The sequence below is a fragment of the Macaca nemestrina genome, chromosome 11 (genome assembly GCF_043159975.1).
Source record: "Macaca nemestrina isolate mMacNem1 chromosome 11, mMacNem.hap1, whole genome shotgun sequence".
Classification (NCBI taxonomy): domain Eukaryota; kingdom Metazoa; phylum Chordata; class Mammalia; order Primates; family Cercopithecidae; genus Macaca; species Macaca nemestrina.
Window position 1 is genome coordinate 97,196,549 of NC_092135.1, and position 20,647 is coordinate 97,217,195.

The window sequence follows — 20,647 nt, forward strand, 5'->3', positions numbered from 1 at the left end:
TAAAGCACAACTGGCCAGCACCTTTCAGCAGTCCAGGAGAAAAGCAGAATGCCTTGCTTCCTCTGGAAACTTGATTGGCATCACTTTCATTTTATGCTGTAAGTTGCATGGCTGAAGCAAGCATTCCATATAACAGAACATTTTAGGTACTTATGCTAATAGTGGTAAAAAGGATCATCTGATTCTTATTTTCATCATCCTTAATAATCTCTTCTTTTCCTAATCTTCAAATAGATCTGTAAGTTTTAATCAACAATTTCACAAATATAAATTTCCTCACCATTAATCATCCTTTTTCAAAATCCTTATGGAGTGAATTACTAGCTGAGAGGGGACGCCAATTCTAGTAAGTGAATGTTACCCAGCAGGGATATAAAGCTGTCAACACCATCGTGCTCTTGCTAGCTCTAAACTCTCTCCTAGCCTTCATATGTTTTTTAAAGAGATATTAGCCTTTTTTTTTTTCCTAAGGACCTTCTATAAAAGCTGACTGACATACACATCTGAGCACTTACATTTTATTACATACATGCTTTAAAACACACTGCTCAGATAAGAGCAAAAACATCCTAGAAAGTGTTGGAAAGACAAAGCAAAACTGATCTAGTTTTTAATAGAGTCTTCTAAAGTTAACCACATAGTAAACAACACACTTTTAAGTCCCCTGTTAAAACACAACCTTAAAGACTGGTGACAGTGTATCTACCCTCTCTACTATTTAAATTCAGACACTAAAATAATGCCCCCTTTTTTATGAATACTTAGTTCTCATCGAAAAACACAGTAAATTCCCTCTACCTAAATAAGTGCAGTAATAGCAGAATTTACTACTGCAATCAATGCATTCAGAAATATATTTAAAATATATTTACCTCACTGCTTATCAAAAACAGTAAGATAAATTGCTATTTGATTAGACAACCAATTAACTTGATCTCCCTTATTTTTAAAAGAACAGCTTTTAAGAAAGAGGAACACTAAAGATTAACAAATATGTACTCCCAAATTTTTGGCTCCACTTTTAAGGCAAATTTTATTGTATCCATCTTTACACCATTGACAAGACTGCAATATATCTGAAAATGCTAATAAATGATAAAGAGCTATAAATACTTGCATAGTTACCTATGCTTATTATATTGCTTTATAAAGAAAATTTAAACAAAAGAACATAGAATGGTAGAAATATAATCTATATTTACTCTATGTTCAAAAAATCCTTTAATTATAAAAAAACTAACTAAAAATTTATTTTAAACATTTTTTAAAATTTAGAATGTGCATTTTTCAAAAGGCTTGGCTTTGCTCCAAACTATATATATACATGGTTAAAAGTTGCAAATAAATTATTAACATCTTTAACATACATTTGGGAATTATATAAACTTAAACTCATAAAATAATTTTGTTAACATTCAATTAGAAACCTTTGTACTATGAAAATCTTATCTTCTAAGTTGTTATATTCTAAAGTTGTCTAAATTAATCTCTTTATAATTATGCTATATAAAGTAAAATCTTTCTTTTTTAAAAAATTTAAATTCCACTAAACAACTTTAACCACTTTACTATCAGGTATTATAAACGATATGTATTGAGACAAAATAATGTCATCTTTATTTTCAACTTGGGAAGCAGCTAATAAGACCTCTGCTATTACTAAATTAAGTTAATTAAGAGAAAGTGTCTAAGGCAGCTGGTTGAAACAAATCTATTATTCTTCACCAAGATAATAATTTTAGTTTATATTAAACATGTAAGGGCTCAAATGTGAACTATATTCTCAACAAATTTGAAAAGCAATCACTATTTAACACTAAACATATCCCTGGTCAACAGAGCAAGGCACTTTCTTTCATAGTTCAACATGATACAGAAGAAGGGGGAAAAAAAACTTGTTTTAGGGAAGCACAATTATTAACAATTACATTCTAAAATGTTTACAGATTCCTTTCAATTTAGTGAATTGTATTAGATCTTCAGAAAGATACCAAAATTTTAAGTCCAAGCCTTTTCTGTCCACAAAGGCCACTTTGGAACACACTGTCTCCAAGGATTTCCAGAACTTTTTCAAATATTTTGAGCACTTAGCATACCTCATAATTGGTACCATCATACTCTCTATGAATTTTTATTTCTTATATGCATATACTAAATGATTATGCCAAAAGCCTGACATTATTTGCTCCAGTATCAGGACAAATTAATAAACCTCTCTTTTTAAAAGTGGGTCACAGAACTGTTAAGTTTTCTTTTGCCTCAATAAAGTATATTTTCAAGTCCCAAAAAGGGGAGATAAGGCAGAAGCCATCACCAAATTTTTTAACTTACAACATTGAAAGGATGAATGCATCTCAAGTGAGATGATTAATGTGAAAAACTGAGACAAACCATCCTGAGTATTTACCATGAAGAAACAGAAATAGCAAATAAGTAAAAGAAAAAACTATGATTTTATAAAATATATGTGTTTAACTCTTTAAAGGGAAATGAACATTTTTAGAGGTAAGTAACTATTTTGAAATACATACAAAACAGACTCTTATAACAAGGGGGTGGTAGCTTATCATTAAGGTTTGCCAAGGTTTTATATCATTTAAGGCAAGTTAATATAATTATATTAAATGGGCTATTGTTGAAATTATTAGAGAAAAAACGTTAGAAGCAAAAAAAAAAAAAATTAAACTAGTGATTGATCCCAAACACACAGAAAACCTGCATGCCATGTAGAATTGTGGATTTTACATGTAAAAGACCACTAAGCAAATGGCATACAAACTCCAAAATATTTCAATGTTTAAATTTCTCCCATATCTTTATTTTGTATGATTGCTTTTCCTGACCACTTTAAAAGAAAGTAGTTGCTTAAGTAGTAAAAACTACAAAAGATTTTCTTTAAATAAAATTATTAATAAATTCTTGGGAGGGGAAACTGCATGTAGTTGATAAGGCTACTTTCCTATTTTTATCTGTTGTCCTATAACAAAGTTACAAATGCATATGACTAAACTATAGACAACTGCAGCATTTAAGCTTCTAAGGGCCTGATGGATTCATGGTGATTCTTTATTTCCCACATTTCACGTGGCAGGAAATATTCCCAGTTGTTACTCATCTGTCTTGAAGCACTGTCCTCACTACAAAGTAACATCAACTCTCCTTGTCCCTGTACTCGCCTGAGCATTAACAACTATTTTATTCCCTAAAAGCGAACGCACGTGAACTTCATCCCTACAACAGACATTCTGAGGCAAGGCAAAAGAGTTAAATCACTAAAAAGCTCTCTAGGAAAATCTAGAAACAGTTAGCTGGCTGTGACATAAACCTGCCAACACCTCAGCACACAGTGGCAAAATGCCCAAAAAATGCCACCCTCTGGGTAAAAACCACTTTCTTGTTTTAACTCGAGATGAAGCTACCAGTTGCAGATGAGAGGCGACGGGGGCATTATTTGGCAACCTGGAATTCACTTCCTGTAATCCTACACCGCGACAGCGCCTAATCAACCTGAACCCTGACACCCAGGCCATTATCACTGGGCCGCGGGCTGCGCGCCTCCCTGCTTCGGGCTGTTACCTCCCACGGCCTTGGCCACGGCGCCGTTGGGCCTCCCGCGGGCTCCCATGGGGCTGCCGTTCTGCTCCAGTCGGGCCACCTTCACCGGGGGAGGCCCCTTGACGTCCGGGCTGCCGCTCCGCCGGTCGGGGCTGTCCCGCAGACACGGGCTCTCGCTCCGCCGCTCCATGCTGCTCCGACTCGGAGACAAAGTTCCCACCGGCAGGTCGCAATAAAACGCACAGGGACCTAGGGAGGGGATGGGGGGAGGAAAGGGGGAGGGAGAAAAAAGAGGGAAAACCGCTCACACACGTGATAGACGTTCAGGCCAGTGGCAGAGCGCTGCACCACAGCCACACAAACTTCCTCCCACGCTGCCCGAGGGGCCCGAGCCGGGAAGCCGGTCCCAACCTCACACTGGGAGGCCCCCGGGAAGCCCAGCGCCTCGGTTCGGCGCCTCTGCCCAGTCGCAGCTCCCCAGAAGTCAGCCCTCGGGGTTGCGGCCGGGGTTGGCACCCAGGGGAGCCTAGAAGTGGTCCATTCATTGGGACGGGGTTGGCATAAACCGTTCCTGGGTGCGACAGCCTAGCCCGTCCCGGGGTCAGGATTGTGGAATAAGTGAACTTCATAAAAAAGACGTTCCACCCACATGGGAAGGGAGTGGGGGCTGTGCTTAAGTCCATAACCGAATTAACCACCCGGTAAATGCGCTGTGAATAGCCAGGCAGGAGCCAAAGGCCGGGCGAAAGAACCCCTTGAATACCCGCTTTTTACCTATACAGAGCAAGTCCTGAGGTAAGCACACACCTGCATAAAATCAACCCTAATTCCACATTAATAAGCATCCGAAAACACTTGGAGGTATTTATCAGAATAACCTCCATCACAAAGGCGGGCGCTACAATCGTTATTATTTTGGAGCGTCCTTATCTTCATCTGATCCCGAGTGCTTTTTTAAAGCTCTTCAGTATAAAACACAAAAGCAAAAAGCATTTGAATTCTTAGCGCAAGAGCAGCCTTCATCCGCCCCAATTTTAACATCGCTCCAGAAAGTTTTCCTCTGGGTCACTAGGTTGGCAGTGCGCTCCCCACGGAAGCCGCAGGTCTCGACACCCCTGGATTGGGGGTGGGGGGGCAGGGAAGGAGGGGAAACACCTGATGAAACGGCGCTCGCGTTGTCACTGACACCCGCAAGAAGCAGGACCCCGGCACCGTACTGCGTGCGCGCTGGGAATCCTGGTGGGCGCTCTCGCTGCGCGAGCAGCGTCGGCGCCACGGGTCAAGGAGACAAGGTGGAGGTGGCAGGGGGAGGTGAAAGGAAGGATGCGAGATGAAGACACAGAGCAGGAGGGCTGCGGACGAGGGTTCCGCCTGCATTCTCCGACTTCGCGGTCCGAGAGGCCGAGAGCGGCGGGGAGGGAACTTCGTTGGCCCTGGGCTTCCCCGAACTCCCGAGCGCAGCGCGGGAGCCCTCGCCCTGCGTACTTACTGCTCACGGTCTGTCTGAAACTTGGCTGGCTGGGGCTCTGTCCATGGAGCAAAAGTAGAGAATCCAGGGTGGAAAGTTTCTGGTGCTTGGCTTTGCGGTGTTCTCCTAGTCTTCTTCCTCTTTACTCCTTTCCCTTCCCTCTTCCCCAGGTCCTAACGTTTAAGGTCCTGGGTCAGGGTGTCTTCTTCTGGTGCGGAGATGGTTGTTATGATGATGATGGGGGGAGGGAGGAGGGGGAGGAGGAGGAGAGGGAAAGGACTCCTCCAAAGGGACACCCGAGCGAGCGGGGGAGGGGACGGCGGAGGAGGGGGGAAGAGAAGGAGGCTGAAAGAGCCTTTTCACACCTTCGGGAAGGAGACCGGTTCTGGAGAGAAAGGGCTGAGAACCCGGAGGCAGCGGCGCCGGGCCGCGGCTGCCCGTTCGCAGGGCAGCTAGCTCGCGAGGAGGCGCGGCCAGAGCGGTGGGACCGGTGACACCAAGAGCCTAGAAGACGCAGGGACCCGGGACCGCGCGCGGGAGGAAACGCGGCGGCCGCCCAAGCTGTCACCTCCAGCCTCTCCCCTCTCGGCCGCTTCTGCCAGCAGCCAGAGCCGGACTCACTGACAAGCCGCAGAGAGAGACACACTGAGAGGGAGATGATTATTAGTTGCGTTGAGTCATCAGGCAAAGTGAGTCCTTTTGGGTTGTCCTCGGTTTCCGATTTCTCCCCCTCCCCCTTTCGGTCCCCAGATCTAGCGCCTTCAAAATAATAATTTGGGGTGGGGGTAGGGGAAGTCTCTGGATTATTTCGGGATGGGGGTGGGGGGGATGAATCTAAACCCAAGCCAGACTGGTCCACCGCAAGAAAAGAGGGGAGTGGGGGGCGGGGAGGAGGGCTGGGGAGGTTGCGGGGGGAGGGGGGCCCCGCCTGGCAGGAAATTAAACATCAATCAATCAATCGCTGTGAGCACGGCGACCCAACGGCGGCGGGGCTGCGGAGGAGGCAGAGGGACAGGCGAGGGGCGGGTGGGAGGCAGGGAGGAGGGAGGAGGAGGAAGGGGAGAGTCGGCGGTCGGAGCGGGGTGACGAGGACCTCGTGCACGAGGCGGCGAAGGACCGATGGCAGAGGACCGAGTGCGGCGCGAGGTGGTGGCCGCGGCCAGCGGGTGGGTGCGTCTGGGCGCAGGCGGGCACCGGGGCCCAGGGTCTGGTCCTCCTCCTTGTGGCGGGTCCAGGGCGCGGTCGCCTCGCCCAGCCCCTAGGCGCACTCGTCCCGGCGCGGAGGCGGCGGCGACAAGGCAGTCGCTGGGTGCCGCGTCTGCCGGCGGAGACGCAGACCGACGCGCAAGAGGCGACCGCGGCTGCCTCGGCTCCCAGCTCTGTTAACTGCGCGGAGTACTTTCGACTTTGGAGATAGGAGGGCGATCGCCTCCCCCACCCACCGCCTCCGCCCACCACCCACCGCCTCCGCCCCTCCGAGCAACTTTTCCCGGTGCCTGCGAGCTCCCCCTCCGCGCCGAGCCGAACGTCCCGGCCCGCCGCGCTTCGTGCCGCCGCGCGCGCAGGGAAGGCCGCTTCTCCTTCAAAGCTGGCACGGCCGCGAGTCCGGAACAATAGCCCGGGTGTCCCGAATGGCAGGAGCACGGCCACTGCCCGCCGGGCTGTGGGTGGCACAGGAATGGGGGTTGCGTGGTGGGTGCAGAGCGGGGTGCATCCCTGGATGGCATCCCTGGAGCGCTCGCCGCTCCGGAGACATCGCGAGCGGCGCAAACCGGGCCGCCTGGAGCCCGTGACGCGGTGGCGGCGAGGGCGGTGGGGCTGCCTGTCCTCGGGCTACAGGACTGGGGCTCCTGGGGACCCCAAGCTGCTCGAGCCCAGGGCTGCTGGCGCCTGCAGAGCTGTGCCGTGAGGACCCGGCCTCCCCGCCCTGGGGGAGGCCACACAGGAGCGTCCCCAGCAGGTCCCGCGAAGGCGTAACAGAGCCACAAACTTTTGCCGACTCCCGCGGCCGCGGAGCCCGACTCCGGCCGCGGTGCTCATTTAAGGTGGCGCGGGCACTAGCCGAGCAGGCTGGCCTCTGGCCGCGCTTTTGTCCCTGCGATTCTGCTTAGGCGCAGTGCCTCCTTAAGGAAAAGCACGTGGGCAAGGGCCGCTGCCCCCGCGAGATGCCAGGGGCGTCGGCGGACATTAGCCGCTAGGACCTTAGGCGAGAAAATGTGGACGCATCCCCGCCGGCCCTGAGGCCAGAGAATCCCCCTCAACTGGTTGCGCCTCCTGTCCCTCCCGCACATGTTGACTCTCCCTCTTAATCCCCAAGACCCCGAGGGCTCTCCCACAGCTCCCGCAGCAAGAGCCACCGATCCCCCTTAAGAAGCGTTGACTGTACGGCGGCGCCAGAGGGCCAAACTAAGTTCGGTTTCGGGAAACGCTCTCGGGAGCAGTTCTGTAAATCCCGGCTGGGTGCACAGACTGCGGAAAGCTGAGTCCGCCGATTGTGCCCGGGACAAGACCGCCTTCCACTAGCCGCATCTCCCTGGTAGGCGGCATGCGCACGGGCTTAGAGGCTTGAGAGCCTCTGGAAGAGAAAGGGTCCCAGGAAGGAAACCTGCCCCCGGCCTAAGTGTCGGCGCCCAGATCACCACGAACCCGGCACCCAGACGCCGCCCACCAAGTTCCAAAGAAGTCCGAGGCGACCCGGGAGTCGGTCGGATCCCGGCCGAGAAAAGAAACAAGCAGGATAGCAAATCTTAGGGGAGCCACCTTGGGAGTTTTAGGCAGCGTTTGCCTTTCCCTGGTTTTCTTCACCAAGTCCCATCCTCCCCCTGCATCCCACCCCCAGTCAAACGGGTGGGAGAAAATGCACAGTTCGAAGTCGGTGAGAGCAAAGTGGGTCTAGTAAATCAACCCGTGGTGGTAGCTAAAAGGTTTGGGGCTGCAAAGAAACAAGCTGTAAGTTTGAGCAACAAACTTTTTCTTCAATCTGTTATATGTCGAAATGGGAAGGGGGTGTCGCAAAAGCCAACTACCACTGTCAAACTTAGCCCGTTTACAACATGGGGAAAGGCGTATTTCTTATTAATATCTCAACAACGGTAACAATGCTGTATCCTTCCTTACCTTGATGTTGAACTGCGAATCCTCCTCCGGATCAATGTCCAGGAACTTAGAAGAATTGGTGATATTAGGAGTTCAGTACTTCTGGAAAAAAATGCAAATGGTTTAGCCAGGATCTTTCCTGTCTGATTCGTCACTATTATTATATCTGATGATGCGAATGGTTGGAGCGATTCAATCCTAAGTCATTAATGAGCTATTTTATAAACACCACTGTCTGAAGATCTTCATTTACATTTTGCTAAGGATCACTTCGCTAACCTCACAGGCTTGTGTCAACAACATGATTTGCAGGACTTCAGTTACACTCTTATAAACAACACGGCTGTATTGTTAATCGGTTAATATTTTATAAAGTGTAAATATTTTATTATGTTTTGAAGGGAACTATTGATTCTAAATTATTAAACCCCTGAGAAGGACTATTTAAATGAAATATACATTTAAGTACAATTAAATGTACATTGTGGCTAGTTTGTTTTCAGATTCTGCACCCTTTTAAATTCATTGCTTTTCTCTTTATTGGAGTTTCCTCTTGTCCATTTCTGATACTGAAAAAAATCTATCATGTTAGGAAAAAAACCTAAATTATTTAAAGTTGCATTAAACTTAGAGGAAAATGTCAAATACGATTAATTATGACCAGAAATGTATTTTGAATGTTTGTAGAGTTGTATTTCATATCACATTTTACAAATTTCTTTCGATTTAAAGGAGAGTTCTAGGAAGTTTTGTGATGTATGTCCGGTGTGGGTTTTTTTCCTCTCGAGTTTTGTCTCTAATAAAGGCCTTTTCTGTTTCAAATTACATACGCTTTTTACTGCACAATTTTTGTATTGACTTTATTTCAACTGAAGCGATTATTTCCAGCAGATTTAATTTCGACAATAAGATATATTTTAAATAATATTTTTACCTTCGCTAGAATTTTCTACTGTTTAAAACAGTAAATAAATAAATTTGATGATGATTCAAGAATATTTGTTTGGTTTCGTTTTGTATCCCTCAAAAGATTTATTTCCAAACATTTTTAAAACAAAATAACAAGAAGAGTTATTTTATTTACGTTTGATTTTTTAAAATACTTTTATCTAAAACCGATATTGTGCATTAGGAGATAGTTTGCTTCCGTGCTCAAAACATGGAGTTCACATCTGGGGGACATTTTTATCCCTCAGTTTCCTTCTAACTGACTTTTTTGTGGGGAATCTGCTCGTACTTTTCACCTTTTCTTCGGCCCCCCCCCCAAGTTTTTCTTGTGTCATTTAGTAAAAGGCCGCCTGTCTTTCACAAACACGGATTTGTTATTTAAAAAATCAATAGATCTTTATATGCTGGTGTTAAAGGTGTATGGTTTTTCTTATTTCCAACTTCTCTCCTTTTCTCTCTGTCAGGCCTTCTTTTATGGCCTGCAGTCTAATGACGTTTCTTGATTTCTCTTTGTCGACACCAAGTTTTTGTTGTGCGTGCTTTCCACCCTGGTCAACCTTCCCTCCTAGAGGCCCGCTCCGGACAGCGTAGGCCTGGTCGCCCGGGTGGAGGGTGCAGGGTGCCAGGCGCGGGACTTCGGCTCTCGCCTGGGCCATCGCGAGCCCTGAGGGCCCGGCATCCATCCCCAAGCTCCAAGGCTTTCAAGTTCGGTCACCCAAGCAGAGAGATCCTGCCTCTTAAAGAACCCTGGAAAGTTGTGCCGCGTTTTCCCTCAACCCTGGAACACGCAGGGAAAATTATAGGAATCGCCCGCGTCAAAAGCTTTCGACGGCTTCTAGGAACCCAAGCGGGCCTGCCTCTTCCTCCGGAGCTTGCCCTGCTGGGGGCGGGAGGAGGGCGGGAGGGAATCATTTCTTTCAAATGAAGCCCACGCCAGCTTTGAAGCCAATTTCCGCCGCGGACTGTCCGTGGGGAGTTGGCGACCAACACTTTCTCAGACGGCATAACCGCGAGGGTCTTAGATTGGAAATCGGATGAGCCAAGAAGACAAGAGCCAGGGGCCAGAATACCCCAGTAGGGGATGCGCCTTTGGAGGACGGTTCGCCCAGGGTGGGCTTGAGCCCTTTCCCAGAGTGCTCCGGGTGTCTGGGGACTGACCCGAGCGCAGGGCGGGGGACACTTACTTCGTTATCCGCACGCCTTCCTCGCTGGCATCAGAGCCGGACAAATCCCAACCCGCGCCAGGCAAAGATAGATGACTCCTGGCTCCCCCGGCGGCTCAGGGGGCCTGGGCGGGGGAGGAGAGGGGAGGAAGCCGTCGACCGCCGGAGGTAGAGACGGTGGAGGTCCTCCTCCCGGCCCCAAACGAACGAGCCCCTGCGGCCCGAGCAGGGAGATACGCCTCACGGGGACGACTGATGGGGAAGGATGGTGGGCAACAAGTCCGCGCTGGGCGGTGAGCCTAGCACCCCAGAGGCCCGAGGGTCTGGGGCTAGTGGGGCCGACCGTGCAGGGGCTGGGTGGGCGGGAAGGGAGGTGCCAAGGTCGGCCCAGGAGCTGCCTCGGGCGAGGACGGGGAGCTTTCTGCACTGGGCTCCCCGGGGTAGGAGATGGGCCTCGGGTGTGGGCGCTGCCTGCCCTGGGGGAAGAAAGCGAGGAGATAGGTTTCAGAGCTGGGGGAGTCGTTGGTGGGAGATCTGGTATCCCTTAGGCGGCCGCGGGCCGGAGGACCGGGGAGGACGGAGGGTCCTGCGGCCTGGAGCACCAACATAGCCACACCGGGCAACGCCCCCCCGGGCGCCCTTCATTGTTTTGCAGAGCCCGGAGTGTAATAGGTGGGTCCCCTTCTGCAACCGCGCTGCGAGCGAATGACTGCCCTGCTAATCTAGTTTACTTGTAGAAATCGACTGTAAACTGGGGCAACAAGGCAAGGGTGGGGGAAGAAAAGGAAGCGCCCAAGGAGCCGCTGCTGCGTCCCGCCCCCACCTCGGAGCTGTTGGGGTTGGGGCCGGGGGTGGCGCTCCCGACCCGCTGCGTTTTCCTTAGGGAAACACCTAGTGAGGCAGAGGATCTCAGGCCCATGGTGGCTGCTAAGAGCCCCGATGCCTCGGCTTCGCGTCAAGGTCCAGCCACCCTCGAGCCCGGGTCACTGCCGGGGTCCCGGCCTCGAGCCCTGGCGTCCTCTCCCGACAGCGCCACCGCGTGGGCTGAGGCCGAAACCTTCGGCGCCGGCTCTGCCGGTCGCGTCCCGGAGCCAACCCTTCCGCGTCGCCTACAGTCCGCGGGTTAAGGATGTGGCGGGGGATGGGCAGGTCCCTGGCCCAGGATACCACCCGGCCACTCAACACAAAAACGCCCTGGCGCGTGCAAAATAGGAACAGTTTGCCCCAACCCCTTGAAATGAAAAGCACACCTGGAAAGCCCAAGCCATAGCACCCTATCCGCACCCCAAATTTCAGGCAGGCCGGCCAGCGTCCAGAAATCAGCTCCCACCCCTCGTAGGGGCGGGCAAGCTCAGGTAGCTGGGTGCAAGGGGGCCCAAACCGCAGTTGCCTCCCAAACGCTTTGCGGCTATGGGCCCACGCGGGTCTTGAACCAAGCGGAGAGGGCGAAAGAGCCAGCTGCCAGACCCAAGGTCCCAGAAACCTACGAGGGACCGGGGGGGGGGGGGGCAGTGTATCCGCCAGCCCAAACTCGTACGGAGTGGGGGCCAACTTAGAGGGCTTCTCGAGCTGGCGCTTCGCCTGTTTTCTCGGTATCACGAATCCCCTCGGACACCCTTTCAGTCAGTCAAGACCTTGGCCTCCGGGAAAGGCCCAGGTGGCTGTGACGGCGGCGACTCGGGCTCAGTGCTCCCCCACCCCGTGGTGCCTTCCCTCCCGCCCTACAGCCAAGCCCAGAAGAACAAGGCATCACCTCGCGCAGTCCCGGCGCCACATCTGGACTTGGGAACACCGAGTCGGGCTTAGAGGACTTCAGTGGGCAGGTTGGGGTTTATTTTCAATAAATTCAGCCGTTCATACACACCCCCACCACCAATCGCACGCGCGCGCGCACACACACACACACACGCCACACACACACACACACACAGAGGGACTTGTCAACTATTGAGACAGCTATCCAGAAAGGTGTAAATTCACCTGGTGCCCACCCAATTGCAAAGCTCCCAGATCCACACAAAACACTAGCGAACCCTGGAGGTCTGAGCTGCCCCGCGCCCGACTCACGGCGCCAACACCAGCGCTCCGGCAGGGTCGCAGGGGCCGGTGCCCAGCGAGCCGGGGTCTGGGGAGCCACGCAGCGGGCCGGCTGAGCTCCGGCGCCCCGCGGCCGCGTGGTCTACTCGCCTACTCCCTTATTATTGGCTGGGACCTGTTTCTTTCCAAAGTCTGGTGCCCAGTGTCCTACCCTAGGCCACGCGGAGCTCTCTCCCGGCGTGCCGGGCCCTGCGCCCCTGCCCAGTGGCTCACCTCGGCTCGCTGCGCCCGCCTTCGCCCCAGGTGCCCAGGACCGAGCGAGGGGCTGTGGGTCGGCGTGGGGACGCTGGCTGCTCACCTCCAGGAGCAGACAGAAGGTGCCTGCGGCGTCGCGCGTCCAGCCCTGGGGCTGATTTAAATAACTAATAAGCTCAGAGAAATTTTACGAGGGGAACTTTTCCTTTTAGTATCAATAAAGCCTAGTAATTTGGTTTGTTGGTTACCTATGCCCGAGTTCGACTTTCTCAGTCTCTCTCTCTCTTTCTCTCTCTCTCTCTCTCTCTTTCTCTTTTTCTCTCTCTCTCTCTTTTAGAGGCAACGTTTTCAAAAACCGGCAATTGCGTGTGCGTTTGGGATGTGCAAGTGTGAGTGTGAATGTGTGAAAGTTATTTGTTTCAGAAGTCCTTCGTCTCGAGAGCAATCATCATTGTAGCTTTGAGTGAAGAGTTTTCAAAGGTGAACTGTTGTTATTTCTGTCAACAGAAAACTGTTGACAACCATTCAAGTCTCACAATACAAGTATAATATAAGGGAGGGTGGAGTTTCTAAAGATTGTCCCGTGGGATATGACAGAAAGACATCTGCAGTGTTTCCCTAATAGTTTGCATTTTAATTAACTTTCATTACATTCTGACTTCAACTCAATATCCGTTGTTTTCAGTAAAGACTTCTATATAACAAAACATTGAAATTTTTGTTTTGGTTTTCCAATCTTCTTGAAAAATAGTTCTTAATTGTAAGGAATTTTTCCACCTGGGAACCATGCTGTAATTGGAAAAAATAAAAGACCTTTCATGAACAATAACTGCAAATAACCCATTTGTTAGTGTCTGCGGAGTTGCTGGCACCTATACAACATCTCTGAAATATAAGACAATCTAAGAATGTTCCTCTCCAACCATAGTGATATATACGTTTTTCGTTTTTGTTGTGTGGAAGTTAAAAACACGTTTAAAGGTACTTTTTAGAAAAGTGTAGTGCTAAAATTTACCTGAACTTAAATTCCTTATCAATGTTAGCCTAACGAAATGAAGAGTATTTCTGAATCAGATTATTGTTAGAGTCACACGCTAAATAGTAAAGGAAAATACATGGGAATTAAAGTTTGCAAACTAAGACCAGGGAAAAGCCGGCTCCAGAAGTTACCAGGAACCCACCCAAACCTGTGCACTCTTATCTCCTGTATTTACATATTATAGACAACTTTTCTTTTCCACTTTTAGCTAGAATATTAATGAGCTTCCCTTAGTTCACTTGGTTTTATGCTGTAAGACCCAAAGTCCGCTGAGGGTTGCCCCTGCCAGGTAACTTCCGGAAACCCAGAGTTACTTGGAGACGGACCCGGCCCATTGCACATTCCAAGTGAAGGACATCTCGCCCATTCTTCCCGGAGCCACCACCCATCTAACCTCTTCTGGACACCCAAGAGCTGGGGCACTGGAGCACGTGACCCTTCTCAAGATCATCCCCCAGCTCTTGCCTGCACTTGGCTGCAGCAGGATCTGAGCTGTGGGTATACATACTCCCCATTTTCTGCTTTCCCAGAGGATCACAGACAACTTTTCTTCCCATCTGCTCCCTGCTGGACTCCTATGATCACCCGTCATCCCCAGTTGTTGCCATCTCTGAACTCTTGGTGACCAGCCCTTGTCTCCCAAGCTGGCCAAGTTGAGATAGGACTTGTCCTCCCAGCGCTGTCTCTCAGTACCAGGAAGTTGAGATCAGTGGCAAGGAAAGATGGAAGGATTGGCAAGGAAAGTGCAGGGCCAAGTAGAGTAGCTCAGAGCCTCAGCAATGGGCACCTGACCTCCCCTAAACAACCTGTGGTCTCTCCGACTCCCTGATTTTCCACTATTGGTCCCACCCGGGCTACCAGCCTCCACTGAGCTGCTCTGGGAACTTAGGGTGTCTCCCATTATCTCCCTGCTATGGCATATTTTGGTTTCAGTTGAGCTATTTTCTGAAGATGTGGAAACTCCACTTTTATTCTTTTTCTGTGTCTCAGTACTCTTTTCCTTTTTTAAGAATGTTTCCCAAGTTTTGCCAGACCCTGTGCCATCTCCCCAAGCTCTATTTACAAGAACAAAAAGTGATTTGTCTGTTTATAACAGGTTTAATTAAGACAGTTATGCGCCGTGAACTCTTTGGGCCTCAATCAATGCACTTGGATTTGGAAAGTCAGATAGAATCACATCTTACACGTGCCGCCCCGGCTGGCCGCCCAGGCTGAGGACAGAGCTGTTGTTTTCTACATCAGCCTCACTGAACCTGGGCAAGTCCCCTGCAGAACTGGCGTCCCTGCTCCTCCCAAGAGACCTCAAGTCAGGTCTCCCGGCCAGACTCAGGCCTTCCTGATTCGGGCGTGAAGGGCGGGACGCCCAGAGCGCTCCTGTTGGCTGGGTGGCTAAGGAGCCCGGTGTATAACTTCTGAGGATTCGCCTTTCAGGCTGCTGGAGCTCTCCCCAGCCTGAGGCCTTAGCTCGGCGCTCTCCCTTATCCAGACAGTCCAGTTTCCGCGTGGCGAAAAAGGGGGAGGCAAGTCTCTCTTTTCCAAGGAGCTTTTATCCAACAGCCTCCCCTCCCCCCAACTCTCAGCCTTAGGTGCCGGGCTTCAGCCGAAGCGTTTTTCAAGTTTGTCATCATTGGAAACCTCGGACAAGTGGAGTGTAAAATTTTAAGGGTTTCTAGGTAGGCTCTGACTTCAGGCATTCAATGAAAGGGGAAGGGGGCTGAGGGCGGGGGAGAGAGACGCGCACAGAGGGCTCCCTGTAGTCTGCTGTACTTCCCTCCCTCTGCAGCCCAGTTGCACCCACTAGCACACACTAGTGTTCCCTTCCTCCGGCTTCGGAAGAATTCCCACCACATTCTTTAGCTCTCAGAAAGGAGAGGGCAGTCAGGTCAAGGTCTTTCAGCATCCCTATCCCAGTATAACCTTACCAGCCCCCTCACCACCACCACATTGGCCTAGGACACAGGACCCCGGGGCCAGGGCCTCAGTGACTGCAGCTTATGCCACCTAATACAGAATGGAGTGTCCCCGCCTCCCACTGATCCTCTGGGTCTCAGCATCCAGGCCCTGAAACCCCTGCTATTCTGGCTTGGGAAGCCAGACTTGCCACCAACATCATGATATCACATATAATTGATCCACTCAGTTTTCAGTAGATGTGGAATCCAACAAGAGTAACACCACCCTCCACACCCCACCCTCTCTTCTTTCTCTCTTTCTCTCTTTCTTTCTTTCTTTCCCTCTTTCTTTCTCTCTCTCTCTCTTTCTTTCTTTCTTTCTTTTCTCTCTCTCTCTTTTTTAAGAATCCAAGGCACTTGAAACATTCTGAGTGTGCCTGCAGTAGGGTCTCGGAGGAGTTGCTGAAAGCTGTTGAGAGCAGCCACCTTTGCTGTCACTGAGACCTTGGCAGGGTCAGCTCTGGTGGGCTGTGTGCACCCAGGCTCTGGTGGCACCAGGATGGCTTCCTGCAACCCGGTAGGAGGACTGGGGTGGGTGGGTCCAGTATTTCGTTTCTTCCTCTTCCTTTTTTTTTTTTTTTAATGTCCCTCTTTATTTCTGTTGAAGACTATCCTCACTATATGAAGGGTGCAGTTGTTTGTCCTAAAGTGGCCTGTAAGTCGCTCCTACTCTGCCACAGGACACTAACTCCGGGAGCGCCTCCTGGCAGGGCCTTCGCTTTGGGCCTAGGCGTCCAATTGAGGCCCAGCAATCCCACCTGTGGGGCATCTTGCAGTGAGGTATTTGTGCATCTGGGGCGGGGAGTGAGGGGGAGAGACCTAGGCTGGTGCAGTATCCACTCTTGCACCTCCTCCCTGAGTGGAGCTCCAGACTAAGTGAGTGAATCCATGAATCAGCTCCACAGCGGAGGGGTAGAAGAAGCAGCCGTCTTCGTTAAATGGGCTGTTGGTAGTTGCGGCTGACTGCCCTACCCCCTCGCAGGCCCGCCTCTGGGCAGGCCTGAGGTGGCCCTGGAGCCCCGCCAGCAGCCCCCGCCCCTCAGGCCGAGCTCTGGCCCTGGCAATCTCTGCACTTTGTCATCACGCCCGAGTATTTGACATTCGCAATTATCTGCAAATACCCTGATCGGTTTGTATATGAAACACTTTTTTTCCTGCCTTAAGGTTGGAATCTGGTAAGTTTCAGACAAGTGGTTGCTGGGGGAGACGACCCAGGGGACCGTGTGGAACCGGGCCAGTGAACCCGATTCCGCGAGGCGGGCGTCGCGAAGGGACTGGTCTGCGTGCCTCACCGGGTTCCCCAGCCCGGCTCGGAGGAAAGGCCGCGCGGAGGCGAGAAAGGGCCCACATCTCGAGTCTCCAGTCTCTCCTTGAAAAGAGCACCCCCTAATCCCGGAGGAAGGGTGGGTGAAGGAGGAGGGGAGATCCCACTACAGGCAAGGCCGGAAGGTTAATCATCTTGATAACCCGAAAGGGTGCTGCCCCGCCTGGCCGTCGTCACCGAGCGTGTCAGTCACCCGCTCTCGATTTCGCCGCAGAATTACCTGCTCAAAGAGCCATCCCAAGAAGCCCTCAGCTCCGAGGTCTTCCCGCCCGTAGTCTGCGGGAAGTAAACGGCATCCTCCCGCCAAAGAAGTGGATGCCCCTTCGACTCTCCTCCGCCCCCCGGCGGTTCCTAAATTTAGGAGAGCCAGCCCTGGCATCACTCACTACTCCTGCACCTCAGCTCTGGGATACCCGCCCAGTACAGACAGACCATCAACCAAAAAAGAAAAGAAGAAAAGAAGAAAAGAAACGTGGTGGTGGGGGCGGGGAGGGGTGGTGGGGGCGGGGGAGGTTTGGCAGGGAGGGTAAAGTAGCGGGATCACTTGTTTGACTCTTCTGTTTTCTCAGGAACCTGATCCTGGCCCCCAGCAGAGCCTAAGGGCCCGAGGCCAGGGACCTAGAGGCCGGACCAAGTTCGCGCGAGGTGTTCACAGCCTAGGCGCCCCGGGCTTGGCTTCGTACTCGCCAACAAGCCGAGTTCCCTTACCACGAGTACATCAGCAACTTCAGAAATAAACATTAGCTAAACCCCTTCCCACATTACCTTGTTGCAGTGCTGCAGACACTGGGCTTAGTCGATGTTCACACCTATTACACTTTCCCGGAAAGTGGGAGGAGCAGGGGGTAGAGAAAGGTATGTGTATTTGCGGGGAGGGGAGATGTGTACAACACCTTCCACAAAAATGGGGAGGTAGCTTAGAAAGTTTTTCTTTGTAACAGCCCAACTTCTGAGAAGGCGGAGATAAGAAGAAAGCAGGCAGGAAACGAATCCCTTCCTCCTCTCCCCTTTACCCGCTTCCTTCACTCTCTAGACCGGGCTGGTCACCCGGCTAGGAATCAAGAGTGTGTGGCTGGGAAGACACCAGTCTCTGTGATCGGGTTCAGCCCAGTTGGGCAAGGAAGTGTGGGCAGCTGGAGAAGGTCGTCACAGTCTCCCGTGGAATCTTGATGCCTGAGAGCCCCATACTGGAAAGGGCTGAGACGACTCTTCCACACACAGGTCGCAGCCCCTGCTGGAGGATCCCCAGGGAGACGCTGGGGACGCTCTGAGCGTCGGCCTTCCTTTACCTCCGACTCCCTGGAGCTTGGTCTGGGGATGCCAACTTGGGGCACGGAGGTCCCGAGCTGCTCCGAAGCTGGAGGGTTTCTGCTTGGGTCAGAGGGACCACGACCTCAGCAGAGCCAGGAGAGGGTCGGGTGACACCCACTGCGTATGGCACTTGATTCAAAACTGACCTCGGCCTGCGGAACAGGCGAGGGCAAGAAGCCTGGTGGCGGGTCAAACCTTCACCCCATTATTTTCTATCATTTTTTATGCCCATATCTTTGTTAAGTGTATGGCTGCTATACACCAACGGCTTATTCTACAGGAAGTGCCCCCGAGGAGGACTGGGTTAAGCTTTGCAAATTTGGCTTCCCACGTAACGCGCTCCATTATTCTGCTCCCGACTTACCCACCTCATCAGTGGGTACCCGGACAGCACCCACTTGGCAGAACTGATGACTGTTTGGGCCCAGCGAAGTGCGCATTGCGCTAACACGCGCACGGAATTGCATCCTTGCCGGAGCCTCCGCACCGTGCGCCCTTCAAAGAGCTGGCGACCCCGCTCACGTGTAAGCAACCTTCCACTTTGAAACTAATTCGCACCCGCGTCTTTCACCCCAAAGGACTTTGCTGCGGACGCTGCTCTGACCCAAGACGCGGGAGAGAGGTCCCAAAGGCCAGAGCCAGGGGCTGGGGGAATCCTCTGCTCACCTTAGTCCTTGATTTCGAAGGCCCCAATTAGCTATCTGTTGTGTCAGAATCGGCGAGTGCAAAGTGGCTGCGCCCCGCTGACGCTCTCTCTCCCGGGTCCGGGTATCCCAGGGCATCCGGAGCTGGGATGGGTTGTGCGAACTACCCAAAGCACGCGCAGATACCGGGCAGGGAAGAAGGGCTCCGTGTTCCAAGTATGGTCGTTTACCTCTCCTGAGATCAGCCCTGATCCACTGGTAACCTAAGTGCCTCTGAACTCGGGGAGCTCTTGGTGGGGCGCCTCCCTGCCCCCACCCCTACCCCTGGCTCCTTCCCAGGCCCAGCATCTTTCCCACCATTCTCACCCCTACCACCCCCACGGCCCCGCCCGTTTAGAGGCGTGCGGTGGGCACTCGGTTTACAGAACTGGCGTTTCAGATGTTTATTCGCAACTAATTGCTTGTGCTGGAAAATGCTTGTTACCCGCGCGGAGCGCTTCCGCTCTGCGCGGTCAGGCCAGGCGGGCGGCAGCTTGCTGATCCCTCCCGCAGAGCCTCCGTGGAGCGGGCGGCTGGGAAGCGGTTGTGCCACCCGGGACCAAGCCATCGGCGCTGCTCCGGACTCCCGGTAGGGGGAGCCGCCGCGGACGCCAGGCCGACTTGTGTTCTGGCCTCGGGTGGGCCCTGCTGCCAGCGGCGGGGACTCCCAGCAGAGCTCGGGAGGACTCCTCACCTGCCCTCCAGATAAGGCGCCATGAGCAGAAAAGGGAACACAAGGCCAAGCTCCCTCCTAATTCCCTGTTGTTGCAGAGCAAAGAAGATGGGGGAGAACTAATTATATTCTCCAGGTCTAAATATTGTTGAAAAATTTGTAGGTGAGATCACCTCCTTTGCCCATATCCATATATAATATATCCATTACATGTGTTTGCCCATATATATGTATATGCCGTATATAAATATGTACATGTGTGTATGTATGTGTATAGCAGTAGTTTAGAACTAGTCTCAGTTCCACAAATTTTAAGCCCTTTTAATATTTTAGGTGACATAATCCCTTCTCACTGTATTTTCCAAGTCACTTATTTCCAAGAGTTTTAGGTGATCCCAGCACAAAATAGGAGCTCAGATGACACTTGCCGGTTTTGCTGCAGTAATGTCATCAAAAGAGTCTCTCTTATTCTGACTCCATAGACTTAAGTAAGGGTTTAAAGGCTTCCATTTTAAGGTATGACTAATGTTTAGAGAACAAGACGAAGCCAAGGTCAAAGGGAAAGCAGTTAGACTGTGAATCTGCAGACCAGTCCGCTGCACCCAGTGTGGCAGTACACCTGTGCTGAACGGCCAGAGACTTCCTGGTCAATACTCCCACAGATAAGACTGAAGTCTCTCCTTATACACAAATCCATCTTTTGCTGGGAACCCACAGCTCATAACAACTCTCCTAATGCCAAGTCATCAAGGCCTCTTGAAAGAGAATCATAAAAACAAAGAATTTCAAACTTGGAAGGAAACCTAAAGTTTACTGGTGAGGAGCTTGAACTAAGTAGAGGCAAAGAATCATACTCCAGGTGAGAAAGGCCCCATGCACTGAGCTGAGACTGGAACTCTCCTCTTCTTACTCTCAGTCCAGTAAGTTTGACTACAGAGCACTCATTATCATTGTGATTATGTTCCCACATATTTTGGCGTTCTTAGGCATACTCCTTTAACACTATTGTAATAATAGCAAAATCTGGAAGATCTTTAAAAGAGTGTAACAGTTGCTTCCAAGGGAGGCTGAATCTTAGAAATGACGTTACATATAACATTGACATATCTAGGGGAAAGACTGGAAAAATATAGTTTCATTGCT

General features: G+C 51.1%; 1 protein-coding gene and 1 pseudogene across 6 annotated transcripts in view; one reads left to right on the forward strand and one right to left on the reverse strand.

The window, feature by feature from the left end:
* Positions 1–17,618, reverse strand: part of LOC105468137 (SATB homeobox 2) — a 198,739-nt gene extending 181,121 nt beyond the window's left edge. Inside the window, exons 1-3 of one of the 6 annotated variants that reach the window (XM_071073141.1) lie at positions 17,603–17,618; positions 8,141–8,221; positions 3,577–3,804 (exon numbers count right to left, since the gene is read on the reverse strand). In XM_071073141.1, coding sequence (XP_070929242.1) covers positions 3,577–3,745 — 169 coding nt within the window. In that variant the 5' untranslated portion in view covers positions 3,746–3,804; positions 8,141–8,221; positions 17,603–17,618. Of the gene's footprint in view, positions 1–3,576; positions 3,805–5,044; positions 5,773–8,140; positions 9,067–10,251; positions 10,415–12,540; positions 12,815–17,602 lie in introns of those variants that run through there. The other 5 variants (XM_011718171.3, XM_071073140.1, XM_011718169.3 and 2 more) reach the window with 5 other exon arrangements.
* Positions 17,619–17,636: 18 nt separating this feature from the next.
* LOC139357291 (uncharacterized) lies at positions 17,637–20,544 on the forward strand (annotated as a pseudogene).
* The last annotated feature ends 103 nt before the right edge of the window (positions 20,545–20,647 follow it).